Below are 24,693 nucleotides of genomic sequence, written 5' to 3'. Positions count from 1 at the left end.
TCTCCTCTGGGCTCTTGGCTCCGACGCTCAGTGTGTGCTCCCACAAGTGATGCTGCGGATCGAGCGGCTCTACTGTGAAACAGTCGAAGGAGCGGGTCTGCCCTAACTGGGTCACTGTGTTTGCTCTCCAGCTTGCTCCGTGCAGACGAGCAGTTGAGCCAACGAACTAAGGTCAGCTTAATCCTTATGCCAAGGGAGCGGTGACGAGTAGCTAAAGACAGGGTGAAGGCAAAAACCTGCCCAGCTGCAAACTACAATAAAAGTAGTTCAGAATAACCCAAACAATGTTCCGCTTAGAGCTTCAGCACCTGCTCAGGATATTCTTCATGAAGCCGAATGATGTCTTGGCCCGGCGTTGACTCCTCCAGGCTGAAACAGTCACACCCCGCGCTGTGGGTCACGCGGAAGGGGTAGGAAGGTGCGCGTTCCTTCCCACTTCCACAGGGAGGAGAGGACGTTCTCGAGCAGCACAGGCTGGCGGACATCGGCCCTGCCCTCCAACACACTTGGCACGTGAGATGTCTCCCTCAAATGAACTAAACCATTTGCTGATGAACATTTATTGACGTGGGCAAGTGATGCTGGATTAGACCCTTGCAACGCTGCAGAGGGAGTCTGGGGACATGAACGTAAATCCAAGTACAAAAAAGCCAAAAGGATAACCTGAAATAAAGGGTCCTATGCAAATGCAGATACCCACTAAGATCTTCTTTATCAAAGCCCATCGTGACAATGACACAGTTTATCCCAATTCTTGGTCTCATACCTGTAGACTCGTCCTGACTGTCACTACCAGCTTCAGCCAGGAAGGGAATTTTCCAATCATTTTGCTCAGGAATGATACTATAGTGTCTCCGTAATCGGGCTTGTGAAATTCAGCCTCGTTTAAACCATCAATTAATATAATGAAATCTTCATCGGGGATCTTCCTCTCTGAGAGAAAGAGAAAAAGAAAAAGAAAAAAGCATTTATTTGAAAGGCTAGACACGCCACTATAATGTACTGCAAAGTCACTACAGTGCTTTAAAGCATCATCAGATTTTGCTAGAGAAGAAAAAAGACACAGAGCAGCACCTTTGCTATGACAGGTGACGTGCATGTACACACAGAGGGAGGCCACACATACACTATTTCAATTCTTATAAAACACGTGTTTTCATTATGATACACACAACTGTGATACCCCACAGATAAAAACAGCTAGTCCTCTTTGTAAGAATTATCTCTTTCACAAAGTCTGATGTTATTTGATGTGAATCAGCATCTTTCTAGTAAGTTTTAATACACGCATTATTAGCGGTTCTTTATAGTTTTGGTGTTAAACTCTCATCCTGATGGCAGCCTGCCTTAATTTTTGCAAGTGCTAAATGAAGGTTCACCAAGAAATCCACCTCCCCAACGCCTCTAGATCCTCCCGAGCTGCGCTTTGGGCGCTGGCTTCTTGCCCAACGGAGGTTTGGGCAAGCGTTTTGGAACAGAAGCCGACCTGATGGCCAGACGGAACAAGGATTTGAGGGGAGCAAACCAGCAGCCGGCACGCCGGGGGCTGGTCGTTCGGCGTTCTGGAGGTTACAGCCTCCGCTCAGCAGAGACTGCTCGAAACCTCTCTGAGCTCCCAGCATCGTAAAGCAGTTTGATCACAACTCTGTAACCAAACCTCGTTTATAAATGGGTCAGGAGGAATAAAAAAGATCCTACAAAAAGCAAATCAGGGACTTTTTAAACAGGGTATTTTTGCTGCTGGTAACAATCAGTAACAAGCTGATGTAGACGATGAAGTCAGCGTTTCTGTGTCAGACGCCGGGAGCTGAGTAGAGCTTTATAACCAATGATAGAGATTCTTTTAGACTTGCATCTCAAGCTCAAGCGGTATCTTCTCAAAGGTAATCTTGCTGAATAAACTCAAAAACAGGTGGGAAACAAGAGTCTATTGTTGGTATATGCTCTAAGACGTATGACAGGTTCTGATCTGTATAAAGTTTGCTCTCCTCTGTAAAGTACTACAGATAAATCCTGCTATCAAAAAGCTCAGTATTCCCAGTAGCAGATTAGATTTTCCCTTTAAGTTGCGTCAGGAAATTTTCTGTAAAAACGCAGCACGACGTGTTCATGGACGACAGGAGCAGTCTCTGCGGTGTTGCAGGGAGAACAGCAATGCATAAACACCTTGCGTTCGGCACTGCTGAGCATCCAAATCCCACCCTGCCCTTGCCTTACGTTACCAAGTTACATTTATTTCCCACCATGCTATTAATATCCATATGAAGAACACATATTTTTCACTAAAATTACCAAAGATGCCTTTTTCAGTGAACTTCTCAGTAAGATTATTTGGTACACTAGAAAATACACTTTATGACTCTCTGAAACCTTGGCGCAAATATAGTGCCTGAGTTTTATACCCACGTCTCATGTTTCTCATAAAGCCTGAGGGAGGGAGGAGAAAGCGGGGAGCAGTGAAAGAATCAGAACTTTGTTCTCCCATATATTATTTAGATTCCTTGAGATTAAAAAAATATATATATTTGAGAAACCTGAATCTAACTTTCTCAGTGACGTTCACCATTAACGGCTGCGCAATAATTTTGTCCCAGTAGCATTAAAGCTTCAACAGCACCTTGTAAAAGACCTGCTGATATATTTACAGAGTCTTAAACGTTATATGTTTTAAAACCAATTTCCAGACACTGCTCATTTTGGTATGAAATACTCGGCGCAAATTACCTTGCCAGCGCTCTCCATCAGCAAGGCTGAAAGATGGGAGTCCTGATCATTGGCTCCACTGGAGCCATGTTGAGAGCACAACCCAAGAGGGGAGAAAAAAAAGCTTTTTATCTAAAATTTTTCCACCCCTCCAGAACTTAGGGCCACATGGGGGTCAACCTCCTTGGCAAGAAAAATAAGCATCCTGCAAAATGCTTTGAACTCAATAGCTGGAAAACCTCCCAAGTAGTTACTGTAATAACCACGAAGTATTTTCCTTTAGAACAGCGGTTCCTAAATATATCTCTTTTTTTTTGCCAGGAGTGTTGGTAGGGAAGAGTAGCCACGCTACTCCTACAGTGACATTTCCCCCTGCCAGGAAAGTCGACGGCTGTCGAGTGGTGCTGGCGCTACGTGCGCTTTGAGCCTGGTGGAACCGTGCGGGATGGACCCAGATGCTGCAGCTCAGAGCGTGGACACGGGGTTTTGAAGGACTGATTTGATACGACGGGGCTTTGAATCTGGCAGAAGCTGCATCTATTTCACGTTGGCTCCTACCCTGGCATCTGCAGGGTGCTAACAGAAAATTAACAGCACGATTTTTGCAGCCAACTTGTAGCGCGCCATTTTAACGAACGTCGTTTTGCAGGACAACAGGCCTGAACTCTTGCAACGCTCCGACGGTTTTCATGGCAACGAGCAAAGATCTTAAATTTAGCGACTGTCACAATGAATTAGTTATATCTTGCAGAGGAAAGAAAGAAAAGGAGACAAACCCAATGCTGCATTAGAAAAAGCTCTGAAATCCGTAGTCAGGGTAAGGTTGTTACCAGTTCCCCCAGGAGCTTTACAGAGGGTATCGAGAGACTTTTCTGGTATCGGCTCTTTGGTCAGAGCTTCAGATTCTCAAAAGCTCACTAAATAATGGCAGGGAAAGGGAAAAACATTCACCCTCTACATAAATAAAGCAGAACACGCTGCCACAAGCAGAGCTGTGCATGGAAACTGTTGCTTGTTGTCACCCTCAGGGCTGCGAGGCCAGGTTTGGGATGGGGAAGCAAGAAAAGAGAAACCCAAACTCACGCTGTCATTAGCGTTACATCTACAGCCCTGAAACGCGGGTCAGGAGGAGAGGGATGGTTAACCACTCGCTTCCAAACACGCACCATGGCATATTCTCAGCTTCTCCACATCCCATCTCTTCCCATCTCTTGGTCGACAGCCGGATGAATATGAGCCAGCAGTGTGCCCAGGTGGCCAAGGCCAACAGTACCCTGGCCTGTACCAGGAACGGTGTGGCCAGCAGGACTAGGGAAGTGATCATCCCCCTGTATTTGGCGCTGGTGAGGCCCCACCTCAAATACTGTGTTCAATTTTGGGCTCCTCACTACAAATAAGCCATTGAGGGGCTGGAGCATGTCCGGAGAAGGGCAACGGAGCTGGTGAGGGGTCTGGAGCACGAGCCTTGTGAGGAGCGGCTGAGGGAGCTGGGGGTGTTCAGCCTGGAGAAGAGGAGGCTGAGGGGAGACCTTCTCGCTCTCTGCAGCTCCCCGAAAGGAGGGTGTAGCCGGGGAGGGTCGGTCTCTTGTCCCAAGGAAAAGGCGATGGGACAAGAGGAAACGGCCTCAAGTTGCGCCAGGGGAGGTTTAGGATGGATATTCGGTATGTTTCTTCACTGAAAGGGTTATCAGAAGAGGCTGCCCAGGGAAGAGCTGGAGTCGCCATCCCTGGAGGGATTTAAAAGCCAGGCAGACGTGGTGCTGAGGGCCATGGGTGAGTGGTGGGTTTGGGCAGTGTTGGGTTGATGGTTGGACTCGATGATCTGAAAGGTCCCTCCCAACCGAGACAATTCTAAGATTCTATGACTCCCTGCAGTTCTGAGATGTGACACAGAAGGATTAACCACAGAATCACAGGATCATAGAATGTGTTGGGTTGGAAGGGACCTCTAAAGGCCATCTAGTCCAACCCCCTGCAGTGAGCAGGGACATCTGTAACTGGATCAGGTTGCTCAGAGCCTCATCCAGCCTGGCCTTGAATGTCTCCAGGGATGGGGCCTCCACCCCCTCTCTGGGCAACCTGGGCCAGTGCCTCACCAATCTATGTCTTTGTTTAAATGCCCAGATAGCATCTAAGCAGCATTTAAAAAACAATAATAAAAGAAGGCGTGCGGGAGCGGAGGGCAAGCGGAGGGAGCGTGGTCACAGTACCTTTGTGCAGGTTTTCCAGGGGCTCCAGGACGCCCCTGCGGAAGGAGGCCATGGGGTCCTGCACGCAGGAGCGCAGGCTGAGCATGCTCTGCAGGTGGGGCTCCCGCAGCAACTGCTCCCTGTAGGCCACGAACTGCGGCGAGCGGCAGAGCAGGGCGGCCACGTTGTGCACGAACTCGGGCACCAGGCAGGTGTAGGCGTTGTCAGCCTGGCAGTAGTGGTAAGCGACAACCTGGCGAAGAGAAAAAGAACAAGGGAAAAAAAAAAATAAAAAAATCACACATCTTCATCAGACAGGAGTCGGGCAAAGTTGTTAAAAGCAGCGGTTTTTGTTGGGTGAGTTTGATGCATTCTGGCAGGCGAAGCCTTTACGAATAGCGAGTGTTAACTACCCATGACAAGAATCCAGACGAATCAGTTGGTAAAAACAGGCACCGATCCTGAAAAATGACTGGACCTGCCACTTGAGGAATAAATGAAATCAAGCTGTAGCTGCTCACGGAGACGGACACTGACAGTACCTGACATTTCTGAAGCACCGCGCTGAGCAGGGAGCGGTAGGATTGTGCTCCGAGCCCCGTTTAAGGGCAGTCAGTAATAACTTGTGATTGTTTTCTTGCACTTATTTTTTATTTGCTGCTTTCAAATGTCAGGCTCTGTAGAAGCCGGCAGAGAGCTCGGGCTGAGCACCTTACAGCAAGGTAGCATCCGCAGACGACAGACTCCCATGAATGGGGGGGAATGTCAGGCTTACTACACATTACTCATCCACTGCGATCCCGCTCCTCATTCAGCAAATTGATTCAATTAAAAAAGCAAAAAAGGAAATCTTCTTCTTTTCCCAGATCACCTGATTTTCCCAGCACTTCAAACTCTGCTAGAATCCACTCAATTCTGCCCACTTATTAAAATAAGCAGAAAACCAGCGACATCTTCTCACGCCAATCTGCCAACTTTCCCGTTTTCTTTGCAACGTTAAAAAAAAAAGGCCCACAAACGTCTCTCCCTGCCTGTAAAGCCCCGGGCAGGCTGCTCCAGCACTGCTCCCTTGCTGGCACCAGCCTCCTCGCAGCGTCGCCCGGCCATTTGGTGCGAGCCTCTGCCAGCTCAATAAGCTTTTCTCCAGCTCCCACTCACCAGGTTTTCTTTCCAAATGTCACCCATAGTATCCAAAAATATCCCGGCAAGGCAGGTGGGATGAGTTTCGTATCAAACCCACCACTGCCCCGGAGCGTGGTAGCGCAGAATACAAATATTACAAAATAAAGCGCATTTCTGAATTTGGAAAGGACAATGTAAGCGAGGACACCGCGCACAGGAGATTGCTGTGGCCTCTCCGGAGGCCAGGTGAGCTCAGATGAAAGGTGGCCCATGGCTACTGGCCGTGATTAAGGCTTCCTGGCTCTCCACCTGCAATACCCAGCCCGCGGCTCGCAGCAGGCTCCGGGGGGGACGGGCGGCGTATCCAGCCTGGAGCTCTGCCGCTGCGCAGGATGGTACCCAGAAACGAAAGCGTCAGGCTGTGGGGCCCTCACACACACTGCTGCCTCGGCACTGGCTTTTCATTTTAAATAGAAATATATGAAATTACCAGTGGGGTATAATGCAATAATTTCCTTTCGCAGTCAAAACGAGGTGTGACGCATACAGCGATGATAAAGCTAGGCTGTTATTTCAAGCATCAGGGCCTAATACGTGTGCTTAAGCTTTAATGGATACCTCCAAATTCCTAACAGAATTTTTCCTACCAGCCAGTTAAAATATAAAGTATTCCCTTCGAGAACAGCACTGGGTAAAGTAATAATAAAGGTAGTGATTTCTTTTCAACAACCCTATTTATTTGGGGATTATAACTTGTGGATTCCACAGTATAAAGTTCTTAAGCGGCCGTCCCTTGGTATCAGGTTCCCAGTAACAGAAACCAAATCGCTGTACGCAGAGCTCTTGTCTCCTACAGAATAGATGCGTAGACACAAAAATAGTCTCCTCTTTACAAGAGACCAATTAACTTCTTCCAGGAATCTGAAGAGTCACGTCACGGAAAAGGGGACGCACCTAGTACCCATGAAGGGAATGGTCACTGTTGGATATTGGGCCATACAGACAGTTACAACTCAATTAATTTGACATATTGGGCCATACACACAGTTACAACTCAATTAATTTAAGCCCCTTCACGTACATTCTTGATCCTTCTGCTGGATTTACTGGTATATTGACCAAGCCTTAAAGAGTAGGATAAATGCAATGCTTAAGAGGTGGATCTGAAGCTAAAGCAGTAAGCAATGAAGATTTTAGAAAGGCAACCAAAGGAAAGGCATTACGATGTTCTCAGAAATGCAACTGCATCAAAATTTCATCTTGATGTTATTTATTCTCGGTGACATTTTCTCTCTCTTCAAACCAAAGAGAGACTGCCAAAAGCCAGCGCTGCAAGCGGAGGCCGGTGCTAGGAATCAGGCTCCTCACTTACACAGCCAGAGCTGGGTGGGAAACAGATTTCTCACCCTGTAAAACTTCTCAAGGTTTCAAAGACTCTCCCTGTTCCACCCTGGGGAATGAGACCGGGGCTAATGTGAAAAGTGAATGGAAGACACTTCAGGACAACCAATGGGTTAGTGTTGACGGGGCCCATCCCCAAACAGGTCCAAACCCAGTTCTTTCTCCACTGCATTAGGTGAACGCATTTGATAGACATCCACTAATGCCCTGGGGGAGGTCTCTTTCCAATTATTCCACTTTATATACTTTATTAATTGCTCAAGAATCCAGCAAGAGGGATGGATTAACATCTCCACTGCTTAGGATTCCCTTCTAAGATACAGGAGACCATCTCCAGACCTTGCTCTGCATCTGAAATGACCATTCCGTACGCTAGTTGCAATTCTGGGGTGTTCATTAGTCTCTCCTCCTTTTGCTCGACTGGACAAGCCAAGAAGTACATCCAAGAAAACAAAAGAAGATCTTGTATGGGCTGGAAATGAGCCTTTCATTGAAAAAGGTGTGCTCTCAATAAAAGCTTCACTTCCCATAAATTGAACTACTTTTCTTTAAAAAAAATGCTTGAAAAAGTTACGACCAGCTCTCATCATAAACAAAATCCTTGAATTAAACACTTAATTTTATCTTGAAACTGTGTTACAATAAATGAAATTCCCAGGGAACAGCATGTTCTTCCAAAGGTATGGGCATACCTGGATGTTGTCACCAGTAAACATTTATTTTTTGTCTGGTACGATTTAAGAAGTAATTCTTCTAATCATAGTTTTCAATTTGAACTTTGTCATCACATAGCACTAAACGCTATAACCACTAATTTGAACTTCCTGAACTTTTAAACCTTTATGTCAGCTACCAGGTTTGTTTGTACAAAGTTGGAAGCTGAAAAACTCCTTGCTCTAAAGTTTGATTAAATTTAAATCACCAGACTGCAAACATTTAAGTACACAACGCCTGTAACCAACCCTAACTCGAGGGAAATGGATTACAACGAAGGATGGGAAAAGTAACACCTAGATCAAGAGAACTGTTCAAAATATCAGTTTATGTCATTTTTGTAAGGGCTGCGAATGCAGTTTCGACAAGTCGAGTGACTCCATGCTGAGAAACCAAGGCATTCTGTTGTTTATAGTAAATATCAAATGCCAAAAGTTACAAACTTGTATAATTTCCTTTCTTGAAAGGGAGCTTCAAAATAATTCACACTTGTATGATGTATATTTGACTTCCCGCAATTACCTGCCCTCCTAAGATGACTCGGAGAGTTTAGCTGGCTGCACACTAAAGAAGTACATTTATCATGAGCTTTTTGGTAGCAGATTTTTTTAAACATTAATTAGGTGTTACAAGGCTTGAGAAAGACTAGATGCGGTGACGGCAGAGCACCGGCTGTAACAGACCACGGCCAATGATCAACACAACCCCATTCTCGCCTGAGGTGGGGTCAAGGAGCCCCAAAACTCTCATTTACTCAGAAATGACACAAACTTCGTCTTCTTACCTGCTAAAGCAGAATTATGAAAGGCATTACTCATACTATGCTTAGGTGTTAAATCTAGTACGTCTTCATGAATCTCTTCTCGCAATGCTTCCAACACCAGCCATCCTACTCTCGCCTTTCTGCCACAACCGTTCCCATTTCTCCCTTCATCCAGCCCCAAGTAACCCTCACCTTCCTGCCACCCCTTCTGCCTTCCCTTGGGTTCACTCCTTCACCCACCCCTTTCGCGGATGCAGGACTCGGCAACAGTGCCCCATCCTGACACGCAGACACCGGACGGCTTTCCTGCAGCTCTCCTCCCCACGCCAAAATGCTTTTCTACATCACGCCCATGCAAACTACGCTCCAGATCTCCAAGGCCAAGCTACCGATTCCACCTGGCTTGGGCTCAGCTGAGCAGGTATGGAAGAATTCCATGAAATTGAGAAAAAAAAAAAGGGGAGGTTACCTCATATAGGTCAGGACCTAGGAAAACAGCTGCTGGAAAAAAATGGGAGACACATATGTGTTAAAAGCAAGTCGGCTATTCCAAGGATAATGGAAAATGCCATGGAAGAGGAGGGGAAGAGCTGCATGAACGCAGCAGGAAGAAGAGGCCAGAGAGGGCACAGAGGGCAGAAAAATCCAAAGCACAAAAAGAGATTGGGTACAGAGGGAGAGAAGAGACTGAACCGTGAAGGGGGGAAAGGAAGAGAAAGAGAAAAGAGAAAATGACACGTCAGGAGAGGCAGGAGATAACAGTAATATGAGAAAGGCTGGAAGGACAGTGTGAACATCAAAGGAGAAAGAGGGGCTGAAGATGGCTCAAGGGAAATAAGTTATTTTTACTTAATAGGACAGGCCAATTTTAAGCAGTTCTCCGGCACTATTTGTGAAAAAGAAAATCCTCCATTTTAGAAGCATTCCTTTGACATCGTGCTTCTGGTGTGACTTGTCTCACCTGCCTTCTGTAAGCGTGCCGTGGAAGGAGGCCATCCCGCCAACCCCCCCTAAAAGGACCAACCTCACTGATCCCTGAGCTCACAGCAACACCCCCGTTCCTCCAGTGCTCTTAAAGGGCTTCAACCTCATATTTTAACCCTATTTCTGCACCTAATAAGATTTATCTTTTTTTGACCCATACAAAATAGCTTCAAATAACATCAGTGTAACGCTATTCCCTGCCGAAACGCCCTTTGCCAGGCATAATGCTGCTTGTAATAATGTAAATGGAAATTAGCACTGCTGTATTTCATCCATCGCACATGACTCGGCATGTATGTTGTGACCCAGTTTATTGGGAACGTTCGTTACTTTTCCATAGCCGAGCGTGCCAGTAAATGCCCTCTGAAACTCATTAGTGTCACAGGGCATCAAGGCTCCGGAGTAATGAATCCCTCCACCTCTGCGTAAGGTAGGAGTTCTCCCTTTCTTTTTATACGCCTGCAGCAACGCTAATGACACTTTGGCTTCTGGCTTGGAGGATGTGGAGAAGAGCCTCTGATGCCACCAACCGTGCTCAGCATCAGCTGAGTGCGCTAATGCAACGGACGCACAGCTCCTCCACCAGCTGCTCTACGCAGGGTACGACCTATTAGCGCTGCAGAGCTGGCTTTCAGGTCAATTTGTTTAAGTGCTGTACCACAAGCAACCACACGGCATCCAGGAACCCAAAGAATATAGCTGTTCAATGGGTTATTTAAAACCGTGTAGGCCAATCCATTAAAAATCCTCTGCGGGTAAAGGATAAAACCTTCAGGGAAAATGGGGAAGGTGACCCTAACCAAAGGGGCCACAGCTCAGGCTTCTTCCCTTGAGCTGAACTGATCTCACCTGGGGCTATTGTACCTCTGAATGGCGCTGGTGCCCCTTGCTGAAAGGCAAAGGTCACCTAGAGCACGTATTTTTGGGTCGGTATTTCTCAACACAGGCTAGAGTTGGTGGGAAAGCCTCTCGTTTCATTTCTCTGAGGTGAAGGAATAGCTCTGGGCAAGCAAGGGTGAGTCACTATCCCCAGATGTCCTTAAAAGACGTGTAGACATGGTGCCTGGGGACATGGTTTAGTGGTGGACTTGGCAGTGCTGGGTTAATGGTTGGACTCAATGATCTTAAGGGTCTTTTCCAACCTAAATGATTCTATGGTCATGCTCCGGCTGAGATGCATCGGCCCAAGTTATACATTGCCCAGCATCATCTGGAGAGAGAGAGGCCGCACTGCAAGAACAGCCACGTGGTGACGTGGCCATGGTCACTCACCTCCCCCGGCCAGGGCAAGAAAAGTCGAGAAATATTTTAATGAATGAAAGATTCAACAGTAAAAAGGCAGAAAAAGCAAGGCGCAACATGGGAGAGGTGTGGAATGCTGCCTTTTTACAGGATCTTAGGTTTAAAAGCCTTACTGCTCATATTCACAACTTTTTTTTTTCAGTTTCACCTTAGTCGTTCCGTGATATCAAGCAATATGTTTACAAGCACTAGACAACAGTAGATGGGTTTAACAGCTACATGAAGTTAGAGGTGGCTAGGCTCACCAGGAAGGCTGGTAGGCATCCATCGCAGCGAAGGAGCCAAGTCTGGCTTGACTCGTTGGCATTGCAGAAAAACCGGCAGCCTGCTCACTGTCGCAGGGCAGACTTGAAATAAATTCAGGAATCCTGCAAACTTATTTCCATAATACATGCATATACATTAAAACAAAAGACTAACCAGGCAGTTTTGCCAGAAATGCTTATGTTTTATTCGCAAGCGTCAAGAGGGGCGTTGCGATGCGAGTAGTTTTATTCACGACTTTTGAGTTTGCCAGATCTGGCACGACAACTGCTCCTGTTCTCCTTCCCTGCAAGGCTCTCCACTCCGAGCTACGGTGCAAACCCCTGAAGGAAAAGCTGCAGAGAAACCTCCCCAGCAAGGACCGCTCCGAAACCCACTGCTGAGAGCTGGGGTCTGACCCAGGTCCCCACGCTCCTCACCACGACCGGTGGGAAGTCCATCAGCAGCCACTGCCTCGGCTCCTCCTCGGAGGCAGGAGAAGCCCGTGAGTGAAAGGGAAAGAAGGGGATGGTGCCAGCTCAGTTCCCGGCAAAAGGATTAATGTTACTTTTAAAATTAGGAAATTGATTCACAGAAATCCCTGCTAAGACGCTATTAACATTGCCATATACTTCATATTTTCCTTGCACGGAAATGGAAGGCCCCGCATTTACCTCTTGATGCCTCGAGTTTCCTGGCACCCTTCTTTATCCCTCTCTAAATAACAGCCCTCAACACAACGCCAACCACAACCTTGAATGTGACCCCGGTGTGACAGCAAGACTATGAACCTTCCCTTTTAAAAATATTCTCCCTCGACGTATCCAAAATGATCCCTGGGAGCTGGAACAGGACAGGCAGAGCAGGCCGGGGTGAGCTCCAGGTAAGTCACACAAAGGTGTTATTGTACTTCCCGTATTTTCCCCGCTAATCTCTCAAGGCAGAATCACCCCGTTTCCCCTTCCAGACTCTGAGGAAGGTGGGCTGTTGGGAAGAGAAACGACAAAATGAACAGAGCAATCTCATTTCTAAGCTCCTCATTTTCTCTCATTCTTTCAGGAGAAACTACTGCGAACCCTGAGAAGTATCCAACCCTTCCCACCATGATGGGTTGAGAGACTCCATTTCTGACCAAAGAGCGGGACCAAGACACGAGAAACCTCCACAGCCGCTCACACAGCAGTAAGGATCTGGAAGGGAATTTTGCCCTCTGTTTTTGATGTTTTTTCTCCTGCTAGGACCCACGGTGAGGATATCTTCAGATAACTCCTAAACCACTTGGATACAGTTTTCCTGGCATAGCTTTTGAGGACAAAAACCACACCTGATACCAGTTTTCTAAAATGTCTCATTTCTCAGCATTTTTCTTCTCCATTAGTTTGCTGATAAGTAGAAATCATCTATGACTCCAAACAGCTCCCTAAGAATAAAAGAAAATAATGCTCTTTTCCAGCATGGCAAGACTGAGCAGAGCTCCTGGTAGGCAGCCTTCGGTTACTTATTTCTGAAATTAATGATTTGTTCATCTCTGACAACAAGAGCTAAAAGCAACCCTTGCCCCCAAGAACGTACTGCATCAAAAACAGGCAGAAAAGTACCACCCTGAGTAATCCAGAGGAGGAAAAGCAACTGTTCACCTTTCATTTCTGTCATCATAAACACACAACTTCTGAGATCTGGGACAAGTGACATTTTCAGAAGGAAGGGAGTGGGTGAGAGCCACGGCGTGCTTCCCACTAGCATTCTGGAGCCAACCATTACTTAAGCCCGTTGGTATATTATTAATCCGCTTTCATAACGATCTGAATTTCTCTAGGACAATGACCACAGCCCAACCTGAGAGCATCCTGCTCTGCTCAGTGACAGCAGAGGTGGAACATCTGCACAGAGCTTTACCTAGCTCCTCACACGTTTCACGTACCTCCTAAAATACTCCTGACAATTGTGGTTGTCCCTCACTGTCAACACTTTCTTCCCTACTTCAATCCTGACTCTAATCTTAATGCAACTATAAAACACACATGTCCAAGAAATACTTTTCCAACCAGCCTAACCTACGGGTCAGCCTTTCCTTCGCTTCCTTGGGCTCTTTTATAATTCAGCCAGTTGAACAAAAACTCTTTTAAGTAGGGCATCAGCAATTATTTTTTCATTCCGCAGCTACCGATACAGGAACATGCTCTTCTCTCCCTTCCTCCTGCAAAAGGACATTCCACTTTTTCCCCCCACCTTCTTTTCTTTTTTAGATCAGACTTTGCTCTTATCTATGTGACGGGTTTTCCTAAACTGTCCCCAAGAATGCCTGGTGGAGAACATGCCATCAGACATTCAGATTAGGCAGCTAAATTATTTTACCCGTCTATTTTTACTATTGCCTACCCAGACATTCAGTGCATTGGCTCTGTTTAAGAGTTCAGCATCTTCAAAGCCTCTTACGAACAACAAATTCTCCTGATCTCTCACAGGCAAGTTAGATGCGTGTGATCGAGTTTCTGAATGAGGCGATCGCACACACAACAAAGAGCTCAACGCTGTTATTTTAATGGATTTTTCAATTCCGTTGCCAGGTCAGTAATCCTTTTTCTCCCAGTGTCACTCAGAGACTTCAAAAAACCACAGCTGGGGTGGAAGAGTCGGTGTTTGTTTTATCTAGGAGGACATCACACGGCATGGCTCTTTCTACGCAAATCAATTTATCTGCTGTTGACAGCAAGCATTCACCAGCGGTGATGCCGAGTTGTACCGCTCGGGAGGTTGCTAAGAGTGCACCAGGCACACGGCTTCCAGCCATCAATTTGACAAACATCCTAAACCATTTTATTTCCCTTATTTCCCTTCCTGAGGCTTGATAATCCATCAAACTTACTGTTTGTAGCGTGCTGCACAGCAGTTCTGGAAAAGGCTCTGATGCAATAAAAAAGAATTGCTGTTTATGATAAAGAATCATCAGCGGGAACACGGAGTTCAAAAAAAAATAATAAATCAAACAAACCAAAAAAACCTCCTATGCTTTCAGAAAAAAATTCCCTTTGTGGTAGGAAATGAAGCTCTGAATCAGGATTTATGTGCTTGATTTCAATGCACGGCTTCACCCAGGCACACGCTGCAGCACCACCTGGAAGAAAACTGCTTTTCCGAATTGAGAAAAGCAAAAAACACAGAGTTACGTATTCTTTCCAGCATCGGCTATCAAAGGACCGTTATCTGCATGGATCGTTTTTCTTTTAATAGGCAGGGAAACGGAGGCAGGCAGACGAGATGCTGGTCTCCAAGGATCCCAACAAAGCTAATGGCAAAGCTGGGAACAGACCCAGGGTCTCCGAATGCTGAGTCAAGCCGTGCCGCGGCTGCTCTGACTCATCCCAGGAACTGTTTGCTAAACACTGCGAAGCTTTTCCCAAGTTCCGCATGCTGCGTCAGCTCCTGGGGGAGAAGAAGCGATTCCAAGTACTCTAAGGTCAACTCATCAGCCTTGGCATTGAGCTTTTCATGAAGGCCTAACGCTCGGAAGCCGGTGACAGTTATTTCTGGAACCTGCCTACATTTACAGTAGTGGCGATTTACCGGGAGATTAACGATCACACAAAAAGCCGGTAATCCTGTTCCTAGCGCCAGAGGCAGTTCATCTCCCTAAGTCATTTGTTACGTTCTGACAGTGAAACACAGGATTGGTTTTGCAAAAAAAAAATTTGGCTAGGGAACGAGCAGGGTTCTAAAACGCCTTCCCAAAGGAGTCTGCAGCCAAGGTGTAACAACCTATTTTTACTTTATTTTTGGCTATAAAGGTTGTTCCTTGCCCTTTTCTCCTGTGATCAGAGATGTAAAATAGCTCTGGTGCATGATCTATGCTGTGGATATGACAGAACGTTTGAAAGAGTCATATCCCTTACCTTTTCCAGGGGGAAACTGAAGCTAAAACTGAACCCATTTATCAATTACGTATCCAGCAGGATTACTTAAGCACTCAGGGGAAGAAAGTCGAGATAGATGAGGTATTTTAAGCAGAGATAGCACACTTTACTGGCCTTTCTGGTAGTCTGTAATGCAAAGATTTGCGAGGAATACGATGACTAATGCGTCCTGAACAAAACCAGACCTGGCCGTCGCATTCCTTTCAAGAACTCCACGTGGAAGAGGAGAGTATCAAGTCTTGGTACGTACTTACCGCAGATATCACACGCGCTCTGCCTTGCCATCTGGGCGCAGCAGCAAAGCAGAGCGGACAAGACCGTATCTGGCACAAAAGGCCGAGCAAAACACATCCTGGCAATAACTCAGAACAAAGACTTTGCTTGACATTTTCCCCTCCGAAGTGGGAGCAGGCGACAGGAAAGCGTTAACTGCTCACATCCGCAAGCTCCTCCGATTTCAAAGCAATATAACAGGCACCTTCCCACCACCACGGAAGTAGGGCTACATCGCAGCAATACAATAAAATTCAAGCCGTAAATCTCACCTACAGTAAGCGATACTGTTATACACAACCCACTCTTGCTGTAACAGCAACTGATTTGTGTATCGCTCAAAAGGCTAGGATCTGTTTCGTAGACTGTTCCAAAAAACACCGAAGTGCACCCACAGCTCACAGGCTGCGCCTTTCCCCACCGGGTGATACCCGCTCTTTTCAAAAGGAAACACCAGTCAAACACTTGGCCATTTTGTTTTCACTGCTGAAAAAAATTACAATTATTCTGGTAACTCCGTCATATCGTAACATGTGACCAGCAGAAGGAGGGAGGTGATTGTCCCCCTGTACTCAGCACTGGGGAGGCCACACCTTGAGTATTGTGTCCAGTTTTGGGCACCTCAACACAAGAGAGATCTCGACGTGCTGGAGCGAGGGCAGAGGAGGGCAACGAAGCTGGTGAAGGGCCTGGAGAATAAATGTGATGAGGAGCGATTGAAGGAGCTGGGACTGTTTAGTTTGAGGAAGAGGAGGCTGAGAGGAGACCTCACCACGCTCTACAACTACTTGAAAGGCCATTGCAGAGAGGTTGGTGCTGGTCTCTTCTCACAGGTCATTAGCGATAGAGCAAGAGGGAATGGCTTCAAGCTGCAGCAGGGTAGGTTCAGACTGGACATTAGGAAAAAATTCTTCCCAGAAAGAGTGGTCAGACACTGGAATGGGCTGCCCAGGGGGGCGGTGGAGTCACCATCCCTGGATGTGTTTAAGACTCGTTTAGATGTGGTGTTGGGGGACATGGTGTAGGGGAGAACTTTGTAGAGTGGGGTTGATGGTTGGACTCGATGATCCCAAGGGTCTTTTCCAACCTGAATGATTCTGTGATTCTATGTGTAAGGATAAAGTACGATGGCTGGGAAAGATAAACTCTCAGAGTAGAAGGGGAGTGTATTTGATGTAATGGGAATTCCATATTACAGAAATAACTTTCCTAGGGTAATAAAACTTCTTCCAGATGTTGTTCTCTAGACCCTCCCAGTAAGCACCTGAACGCACACATTTTCCAGCGCAGCAGCTGATGTAAGGCAGGAGACCTTCCAACAGGCCCCATTAAAATGGACATTTTCCCGAGGACCAAAAAAAATTCCCACGAGGAATGTCTCCATACCTGGGAAGCGAGTCTCCGCATGGCCTCCTCCTGGCGCCGCCGCATCTCGGGCGTCCCCGGGCAGCTCCCGCTGGTGATGGAGGAGTGAGCAGAGGGCGGCTGGGTTAAGGGCAGCTCTCGGTTCGCATCCACATCTGTCCCAAGGAAAGAGGGTACAAACTGCTGCAGGACCCGCACGACCAACGTTATCATCACAGACTGTTTTCTAGCAGGTCACGCACAGCAGTTAAAATACTTTCCACAAATGCTCCGGTTCGGATTCCAGGCAGCAAGAGCCCGTGACACCGACCAGCCGGGCCAGAGGCTCCCCAAGAAACTGCTTTTGGAAGCAGCAATTTTTGGGAAGGACCGCTAAGGCAAAGTGTTGGGCTCGTCTTATTTGTCTTCTCCACCGTAATTTCATTGACTTTAAAATAATCACAATCACTGAGTGAGCTGCGTGCTCTCGGCGGCACGCTCTGCCTTCACGTTTGGTGTATTTTAGCGCAGTGCTCTCCTGCCCTGCGGTTCTGCCAATACATCCTCCCTCATTATGAACCATCGCTGGTTAATTTGGTTCCAAGTCCTTCTTCAGTGGAGACACCCAATTATTCTGAATTATGTGCCTATTTTCCAACACAAATAAATGGAGAGCCACAGCTAACGTACCCATCTGAAGCCCATTAATGTAATCAGAGGGAGAGAAGCAGGAGTAGCACCAGGATCTGGAAAAGGCTTGCAAGCAAATAATGAATTATACTGGAATCATCTCTGTCAAGATTAAGTGCTTGCTATGGCGCTTTAGCTGTTTCTTTTGCCTGGCAAAGCAGAAACTGGCTTTACCAGCAGCTTGCTGCGACATCCGTTCACCTGGCCTTTGCGGGTAACGTTTTCAAACCACTCCTATTTCCACTCGTAGGTACTCATACAGAGTGTTTTTGAACGACACTAAGATACGCGGTACTTGATGATGGCTAATTATTGATTTCTTTATTTCAGGCACGTTTTAAAAGCAACAGTCCCCCCGAAGATTGTACCAGCCCAGGATTTTCCTGAATGGTTGCTGCGATGCGTCCTCGGGCTGGACTTGAAATCCTAATGCAAACAATGACCCATTTAATGGCAGACAACAAAGCAGGACGACTGCTGCCTACACAATTAAACCCTGAAGCTGTCAGCAGCGATGCCCATTCTTGATTTTGAGCGTGCAACACCCCCTTCACCTGTATTATTTCTCTGAGACGGGAATTACAGAGGCCGTTTTTATGCCAGTTTACTAATGCTGATAGCACGACTGCTGTAGCATAGTCAGGTCACCTGATTAGCATTTATTATTAAACCGAGATTATACTAGGCATAATAGATTATTTTTTTTTTAGCACAGGAAAAAAAAAATCAAAGAAACTTGCAGAATAACTATTATCTTCTATAGCTAAACTAGGACTTGTGATCTTTTCAGGAAATAATGCCAAAGGAGTCGACTGATTCTGAAGTTTTCCATCCCAGCAACTACCACTGAGGAATAATTCAACTTTCAACTTCATGGACAAACCCGAGTGCGAAGTAAACAACAGCGTGACCAAGGATCTCTGTCCTTTGTGCATGTGCGTTTGAAATAGCCAAGCTTTTAGTGCAGAAACAGTTAATTACAGTAGTCTCTTTAATCTCCACAATCCCCCTGAGCAGCCTGGGGAGACACACGGTTGGTGCGCTGCAGAGCTGCAGCTAAAATACAGAAACGAGCCCTGCCTTTCACTACGCGTTGTTCATTTAGCCCTGACAAGTGACACGATGCAACATGCCAACGTACAGTGACATTTCAGATATTTCGACATGGCTACAGAGTACCGCATTCCAGTCAACAGATTTAGCTGCAGTTTCACTGAGATCCAGTGACCTACATCCTTAAAGATACCTTTAGGTACCTAACCCAGTATTTTTAGTCCTGTCTCATTCACTTACTGTCTGCTGAGTGATTTTTAAATGCTGTCATCCCCACCTGCAAACATGTCAGCACAGAGCGATGCGAATGGGATGGGACCACAAGAGGCAGCGCAACCCTGGGCGCCGAGTCTGCGCGGGCTTGCGACCCACCCTGACCATTTATACAGTTATATATAAAACTGATCAACCGAGAAAAACAAACCGTACGGGAAGGAGAGTGCATTGCCATGGATTTGTCGTAATAGAATATTGGCAATTAAAATTGGAGTCTTCCCAATCGGAGAAAATCCACAACGCTTCTAAGTCAGGGAAATGAGAGACACACTATTTTGAATCTTCAAAAAGTAGATTTGGAACAGAAGCGGTATAAATATTGTGCGGACAGGCGCTCCCTTTGCTTGGCAACAAAGTCTAAGCTGATTTCTTGGGCGTGAAGAGGAAATGGGATCTTTTCAGCCAAAACCGTTATAAAAGCTGGTGGAAAAGCTGACTGTTGAAGGTGTGCGCACTGCCGTACTTACGTTTCGGGGAGGCATGGGGGCTATCAGAAGCAATCTGCCTCATACGCGTGCCGTGGCAGCTGAGCGCCACCAGTCTGGAGATGATGGCGGTTTTCCCAAACCCGATGTTCCCGACGATCACCACCCCCCGGTTGACGCTGGCGTTGGAGCTCTGCAGCTGCGCGTCGATCTCGTGGAAAACCCAGTCCCGGCCGACGAAGACGGACTCGGTGGTGATGCTGGGCACCTCGAAGAGCAGCGGCTTCAGAGAGATGTCGGGAGGTCGGTAAGGTGCGAAGCGTACTACAGAGAAGAAACCCAGGGAAAGAGCATGAACATCAACGCTAACAGTAAAACTGCAGTTTGGGAATCGCTGTTTAATCTTCCTCAGAAATCTTTTTCATTGCAAGAGGTGAAAAAAGTACAAGCTTGTTTATTACCCCCGGGTTTGTTGTTAAAAGCCTCTGGCTCGTTCACAGCATTTTCCACCAAAGGAGTTCAGAGAATTTTACAGGAGGAGGTCGTTTACAGCTGGGGAAAGGGAAGCTGGAAAAATAGAATTTCTTGCTTAAATCCACCATAATCGAAGGCCGTGCCACACGCGGAACAGTCCGCTTTCCAAGGCAGCTGTCCCCACGCCCCTGTGACGTGGTACTGTATGTCACATATACAGATATGTCATAGATATAGAGATATGTACATATAGATATGGGTGTATATATATCTATATGATTTACAGATATGTGCTCACCTGTTCAGTACAATAAGGTTGGAAAATCTGAGTACTTAGAAGCGTAAAATCAGCCCAAGCAAAATTATTTCAGCTCTTTCGAAGTATGAAGATGAAACCAGACTGCCGGTAGGATTTTCCTGTGTATCAACTAAAACATTTTCTCTCTTCCCAAGCAAAAGCGGTGTTGCAGGCAACGCGAAGTTAACAAGGAGTGCGAGAAATGCCTCCCCAGCAAATCACGTATGCTGGTGCAACGCGAACATCTGAAAACGTGGCTATTGATCGTGTTACTTTTTCCATTTTCGTATGCATTAGACTGTACTAAAGTGCACAACTCAACCCAAACCTGCCTTGAAACTTCTTTCAGGAACATTTTGGGGGCGGAGGGAGAGGGTAGTTGCCGTTCTTTCCATTTGGCACAAGCTATCTAGGGAACGCGCACCTAAAAAAGAGTAACGACTCCGCACAGCTCCGGTGCAAAGATGCTATTAGCAAGATCAACTCATCTGGTGCGTTCTGCCCATGAGATCTGTAATTGGGAGATGACACGTATAAATCTGGGGGGGGGGAAGGGAGAAAGTGATGGAAGCACTTTGTGTTGGCAGAGACAGTTGCTGGATCTTCCCACTTCATTGCCAAAATGGTTCCTTAATTAAAAACTTTCCGAAGGTGGCCACCAAGAGAGCAGGTGAGTCCCACTGCGGGGGAGGTTAGTCACACTGCCGGTTTGAGCTGCAAAACTTGAATTTTAGAACATATTCTTTCAAGTCGGGGCTAAGGGATGTGGATGGAGCTACATCCGTGGGACACGATTCCAGACCTGGAATGGCAGCTCTGAACACACCTTCCAACTGCCAAACACGTATCGTGCTCGACACGCAACACGTATTCAAACCCACGTGGAAAGCTCTGGAAAATGTGAGCTGTGGATCACAGAAGTTGAATTCAATTTGCTTTGAGATCATATGGTACGCTGCAAACGAAAACAACTGTACAAAATCTACATGTCTTCATAGCGTATTTTAAAAGAAATCCCGTGAACTGCAGAGAAGCAGTTCCCTGAGCAGGCCTGCAAAGGATTTAAGTAAAAAACCTATTGGTTTACTCCGTGTTATCTCCTGGCATGATCACGCTCCCATCATTTACATCAGCTGCTTCCAGTGGAGCCCGTTTGGTTTCCCTGAAGTTTTAAAAGCCCTCAGACACCCAAAAAGCCCACCCATCATTCAGCAACTGCTGACGGGTGTCGTTCCTTCGCCCGCTCACGCTCCATGCGGACGCGTGGGGGTGGTTTCATCCCCTCCCACCCTCCTGCTCCGGCCAGAAGCCCTCGGGGGGACAGATAACGCTATTGCAGGCTTTGTACCAAACTCACTGAAAATCGTTTATCAAATTACAACAGGGGAATGGCTTTACCTACGTGGGAAGAGGTTATAGCTGTGCTACAGTAAGATCAAACTGGAAGAGGGGAGATTTAGATGAGATCTGAGGAAGAAACTCTTTGCTGTGAGGGTGGTGAGCCCCCGGCCCAGGCTGCCCAGAGAAGCTGTGGCTGCCCCATCCCTGGAGGGGTTCAAGGCCAGGTTGGACGGGGCTTGGAGCAACCTGGGCTGGTGGGAGGTGTCCCTGCCCAGGGCAGGGGGTGGCCCTGGGTGGGCTTTAAGGTCCCTTCCAGCCCAAACCATGCCATGGTTCTATCATTCTATCAAGATCTTACTGTAAATATAAACACATGGGTTTTGAAGGGACCGGGGTGCTGTGTCGAGCCGGGTGCTCTGTGGATGAATCTGTACAATGACACCGGCGCCTGCTCCCTGGGACCCTCCTGGGGAACCACAGAACTGACGCCCACCGCTCAAGGCACCTTGAAATCCTCTGTAGACCTGACCAGGGAGCTGATCCAATAAACCAGAGCTGATAAAGGGGCTGGGACTTAATGTTCCATCAGATATGCCTGAGGAAAACAACTTATACTTAAAAGCGTTAGGCATTTTGAACTTCCTTTTTTTCCTTTGTTTTTAACTGATAGAGAAAAATGCTGCAGACAGGAGCTGTGTTTTTATTCCCACTTGAAAATGATGAATATGCTTTAAATTTATCCTAGGGTGGAGATGGCTTTTGAGTTGGCATGAGCTCACACGCAGCTCGTTTGACTCCCCTCGATGGGGCCCGTCACGCGAGCGCAGCGGGGTGCGCTGGCACGGGAGAAGCAGAACGGCTGGCGGTGGGAGGCGACCAGGCAGCCCTGGGGCCGCGTGTCCCCATGTCCCCATCACAGCTCCTGGCTCTCAGCATCGGCAGGACTGATGCTCTTCCCACCGGAGGATGGCATATTGCACGAGCAACAGCACATGGACGTGGCAGAGGGAACCAGCTGTAGCGGCCCAACTGCTGCAAATTACGCATTCCAGCAGAGCATTTGACGAGGGAAATATTTTGTTTCCATCACGCCACCAATACTATATGTAGAAAATTAAATAAAAAAAATAAAAAAAATTGAAAAGACTCCATTTGGAAAACATCGAGCTAAGATTTCTGCTTGATAAGCTACAGCTTTTCTTCTGCACGCGTGTATATATGGGATATGTCGTGTTAATAAGTGAAAATGTACAATAATGCTCTTCTGAAAGCCAGAAGCCTAACAGGTACCAAATGGTCTTGGGGGCTGATGCAGAGTCAAGACTGATTAAATATAAAAGCTACGGGATCCAGTGAACTCCTGCTTTACATGGATGGTGGAGACCTGGACTCAAATCTTGGGTGGTTTGTTGCCATTTCGGTCTCCCCGGGGGAAGACAGATCTTGCTGCCCAAAGCAAGCCCTGACAGGGCTAAGCTGCAGAGCCTGGGTACTGCCAATGTACTGAGAGGAAGCCCAGGTGAGAAGCACTTTAATATTTATTACAAAGAAATGTGGCTGCCCCATCCCTGGAGGGGTTCAAGGCCAGGCTGGACGGGGCTTGGAGCAACCTGGGCTGGTGGGAGGTGTCCCTGCCCAGGGCAGGGGGGTGGGAACTAGGTGATCTTTGAGGTCCCTTCCAGCTCAAACCATCCTGTGATTCTATGATTCTAAAAGAGGGGAGATTTAGATGACATCTAAGGAAGAAAGGTTTTACACTGCGGGTGGTGAGCCCCTGGCCCAGGTTGCCCAGAGAGGTGGAGATGCCCCATCCCTGGAGGGGTTCAAGGCCAGGCTGGATGGGGCTTGGAGCAAACCTGATTGAGTTGAAGGTGTCCCTGCTTGTTGCAGGGGGGTTGGGTTAGATGGCCTTTAAAGGTCCCTTCCAACCCAAACCATTCTATGGTTCTGAATAACCCAGCATCTGCCGTGTCCTTCATTAAATAAGAACCCATAAATTAGCCAAATGTCTGAGTTTGTTTCCTTCACTCGCTTTAGACTGCAACTTCTTTCCAGAGTCATCTTAAACGTATACATCCATCAGGATGAAACCAGCACCTATTTTTCACAGACCGTGTACCTGAGAAGGTTAAACTATTTTTCAGCATCTTTAAGAAGTGTATGAAACCCTCCTACCCCAAAGGTGATAGCATTAAACACACACCACGAGGGAAAAAAAAAACCAACAGAAAATTATAAAAGCCAGTTTAAGGAAAACACGCAACTGCTTATGTTGGTAAATAACAGGCTGGGGGAGTCTGAGCTCCTCCAAAGTCCTCTCCTCCCTCCAAACCTCAGCTAAACACCACAGTCCTTTGCACCCCGCATCAGCCCCGATGCTTTGCTTTTTGGAGAAAACAAAATCACGACGGCAACAATCAGGACGTTCTAACACCATATAATTTGGTTGCCATCTGGCTCCTGCTCCACGGTACATCGCAGCCACCATCCTGCGCTCTGGGTCACAGCAACCCCGAACAGCTCCAAATCCCGCCGGCTGGAAGCAGTGAAAGCAAAAAAAACGCGCTCACCATCCCATTAAAAACCTGCCACTGGTAGGAATACTTGTCATGCTCTTAGCTGTCGGGATTGCGAAATTAATCCCCTGGTTAAATAACGGATTTAACAAAAAATAGCAGGGACCGTCTCCCATTCGGTTTCTCCGCACTGGGATTCTGGAACCCCGGGAACAAACCCGGCTGTAACATGTCCCCCGACTCAGGGCCAGGAATCGCTTCGCGATTTCAGCCCAGTGCCAAGACTGGAGATATTAAAGTTAAACCCAAGTTTAGGGTTTCCAATTGGAACAAAGAGCTGGTGATTACGAGAGCGCAGACTGAGGCAATTCCACACTAATATCTGGAACATGTAGTATTTTGGGGGAAGAAACCCCCCCTCACATATTCAATGAAATGAAAATATTTCCAAATAGCGGTGGTTTGGTTTTTTCACACCCTTGTCTTCTCCCCCTTCTTTCTAAAAATAGCACGGCACCTCAACTAGGATCAGAAGCAACTCCCAAAAAAATGGAAACCCTGCTGTTATTCTCATGCAACCTTCCCAAAAACAGGAGGAAGGAAAAAAAAAAAAAGAAAAAAAGACACAAAAAGAAGAAAGAAAATATGTGGTGCTACATGGCTTTTAAAAG

The 24,693-nt window shown here is 46.9% G+C and overlaps 1 protein-coding gene across 10 annotated transcripts in view; it reads right to left on the bottom strand.

Moving 5' to 3' along the window:
- Positions 1-24,693, bottom strand: part of TANC2 (tetratricopeptide repeat, ankyrin repeat and coiled-coil containing 2) — a 336,817-nt gene that overhangs the window by 50,680 nt on the left and 261,444 nt on the right. For all 10 annotated transcript variants that reach the window (XM_054224167.1, XM_054224164.1, XM_054224162.1 and 7 more), the window contains 4 exons: positions 19,436-19,717; positions 16,992-17,125; positions 4,914-5,145; positions 767-933 (listed from right to left, as the gene is read on the bottom strand). In XM_054224167.1, coding sequence (XP_054080142.1) covers positions 767-933; positions 4,914-5,145; positions 16,992-17,125; positions 19,436-19,717 — 815 coding nt within the window. The remainder of the gene's footprint in view (positions 1-766; positions 934-4,913; positions 5,146-16,991; positions 17,126-19,435; positions 19,718-24,693) is intronic.

The sequence above is a fragment of the Rissa tridactyla genome, chromosome 19 (genome assembly GCF_028500815.1).
Source record: "Rissa tridactyla isolate bRisTri1 chromosome 19, bRisTri1.patW.cur.20221130, whole genome shotgun sequence".
In the NCBI taxonomy this organism is placed as follows: domain Eukaryota; kingdom Metazoa; phylum Chordata; class Aves; order Charadriiformes; family Laridae; genus Rissa; species Rissa tridactyla.
Note: the sequence above shows the minus strand (reverse complement) of the source record. Positions and strands in the feature narration are given on the sequence as shown.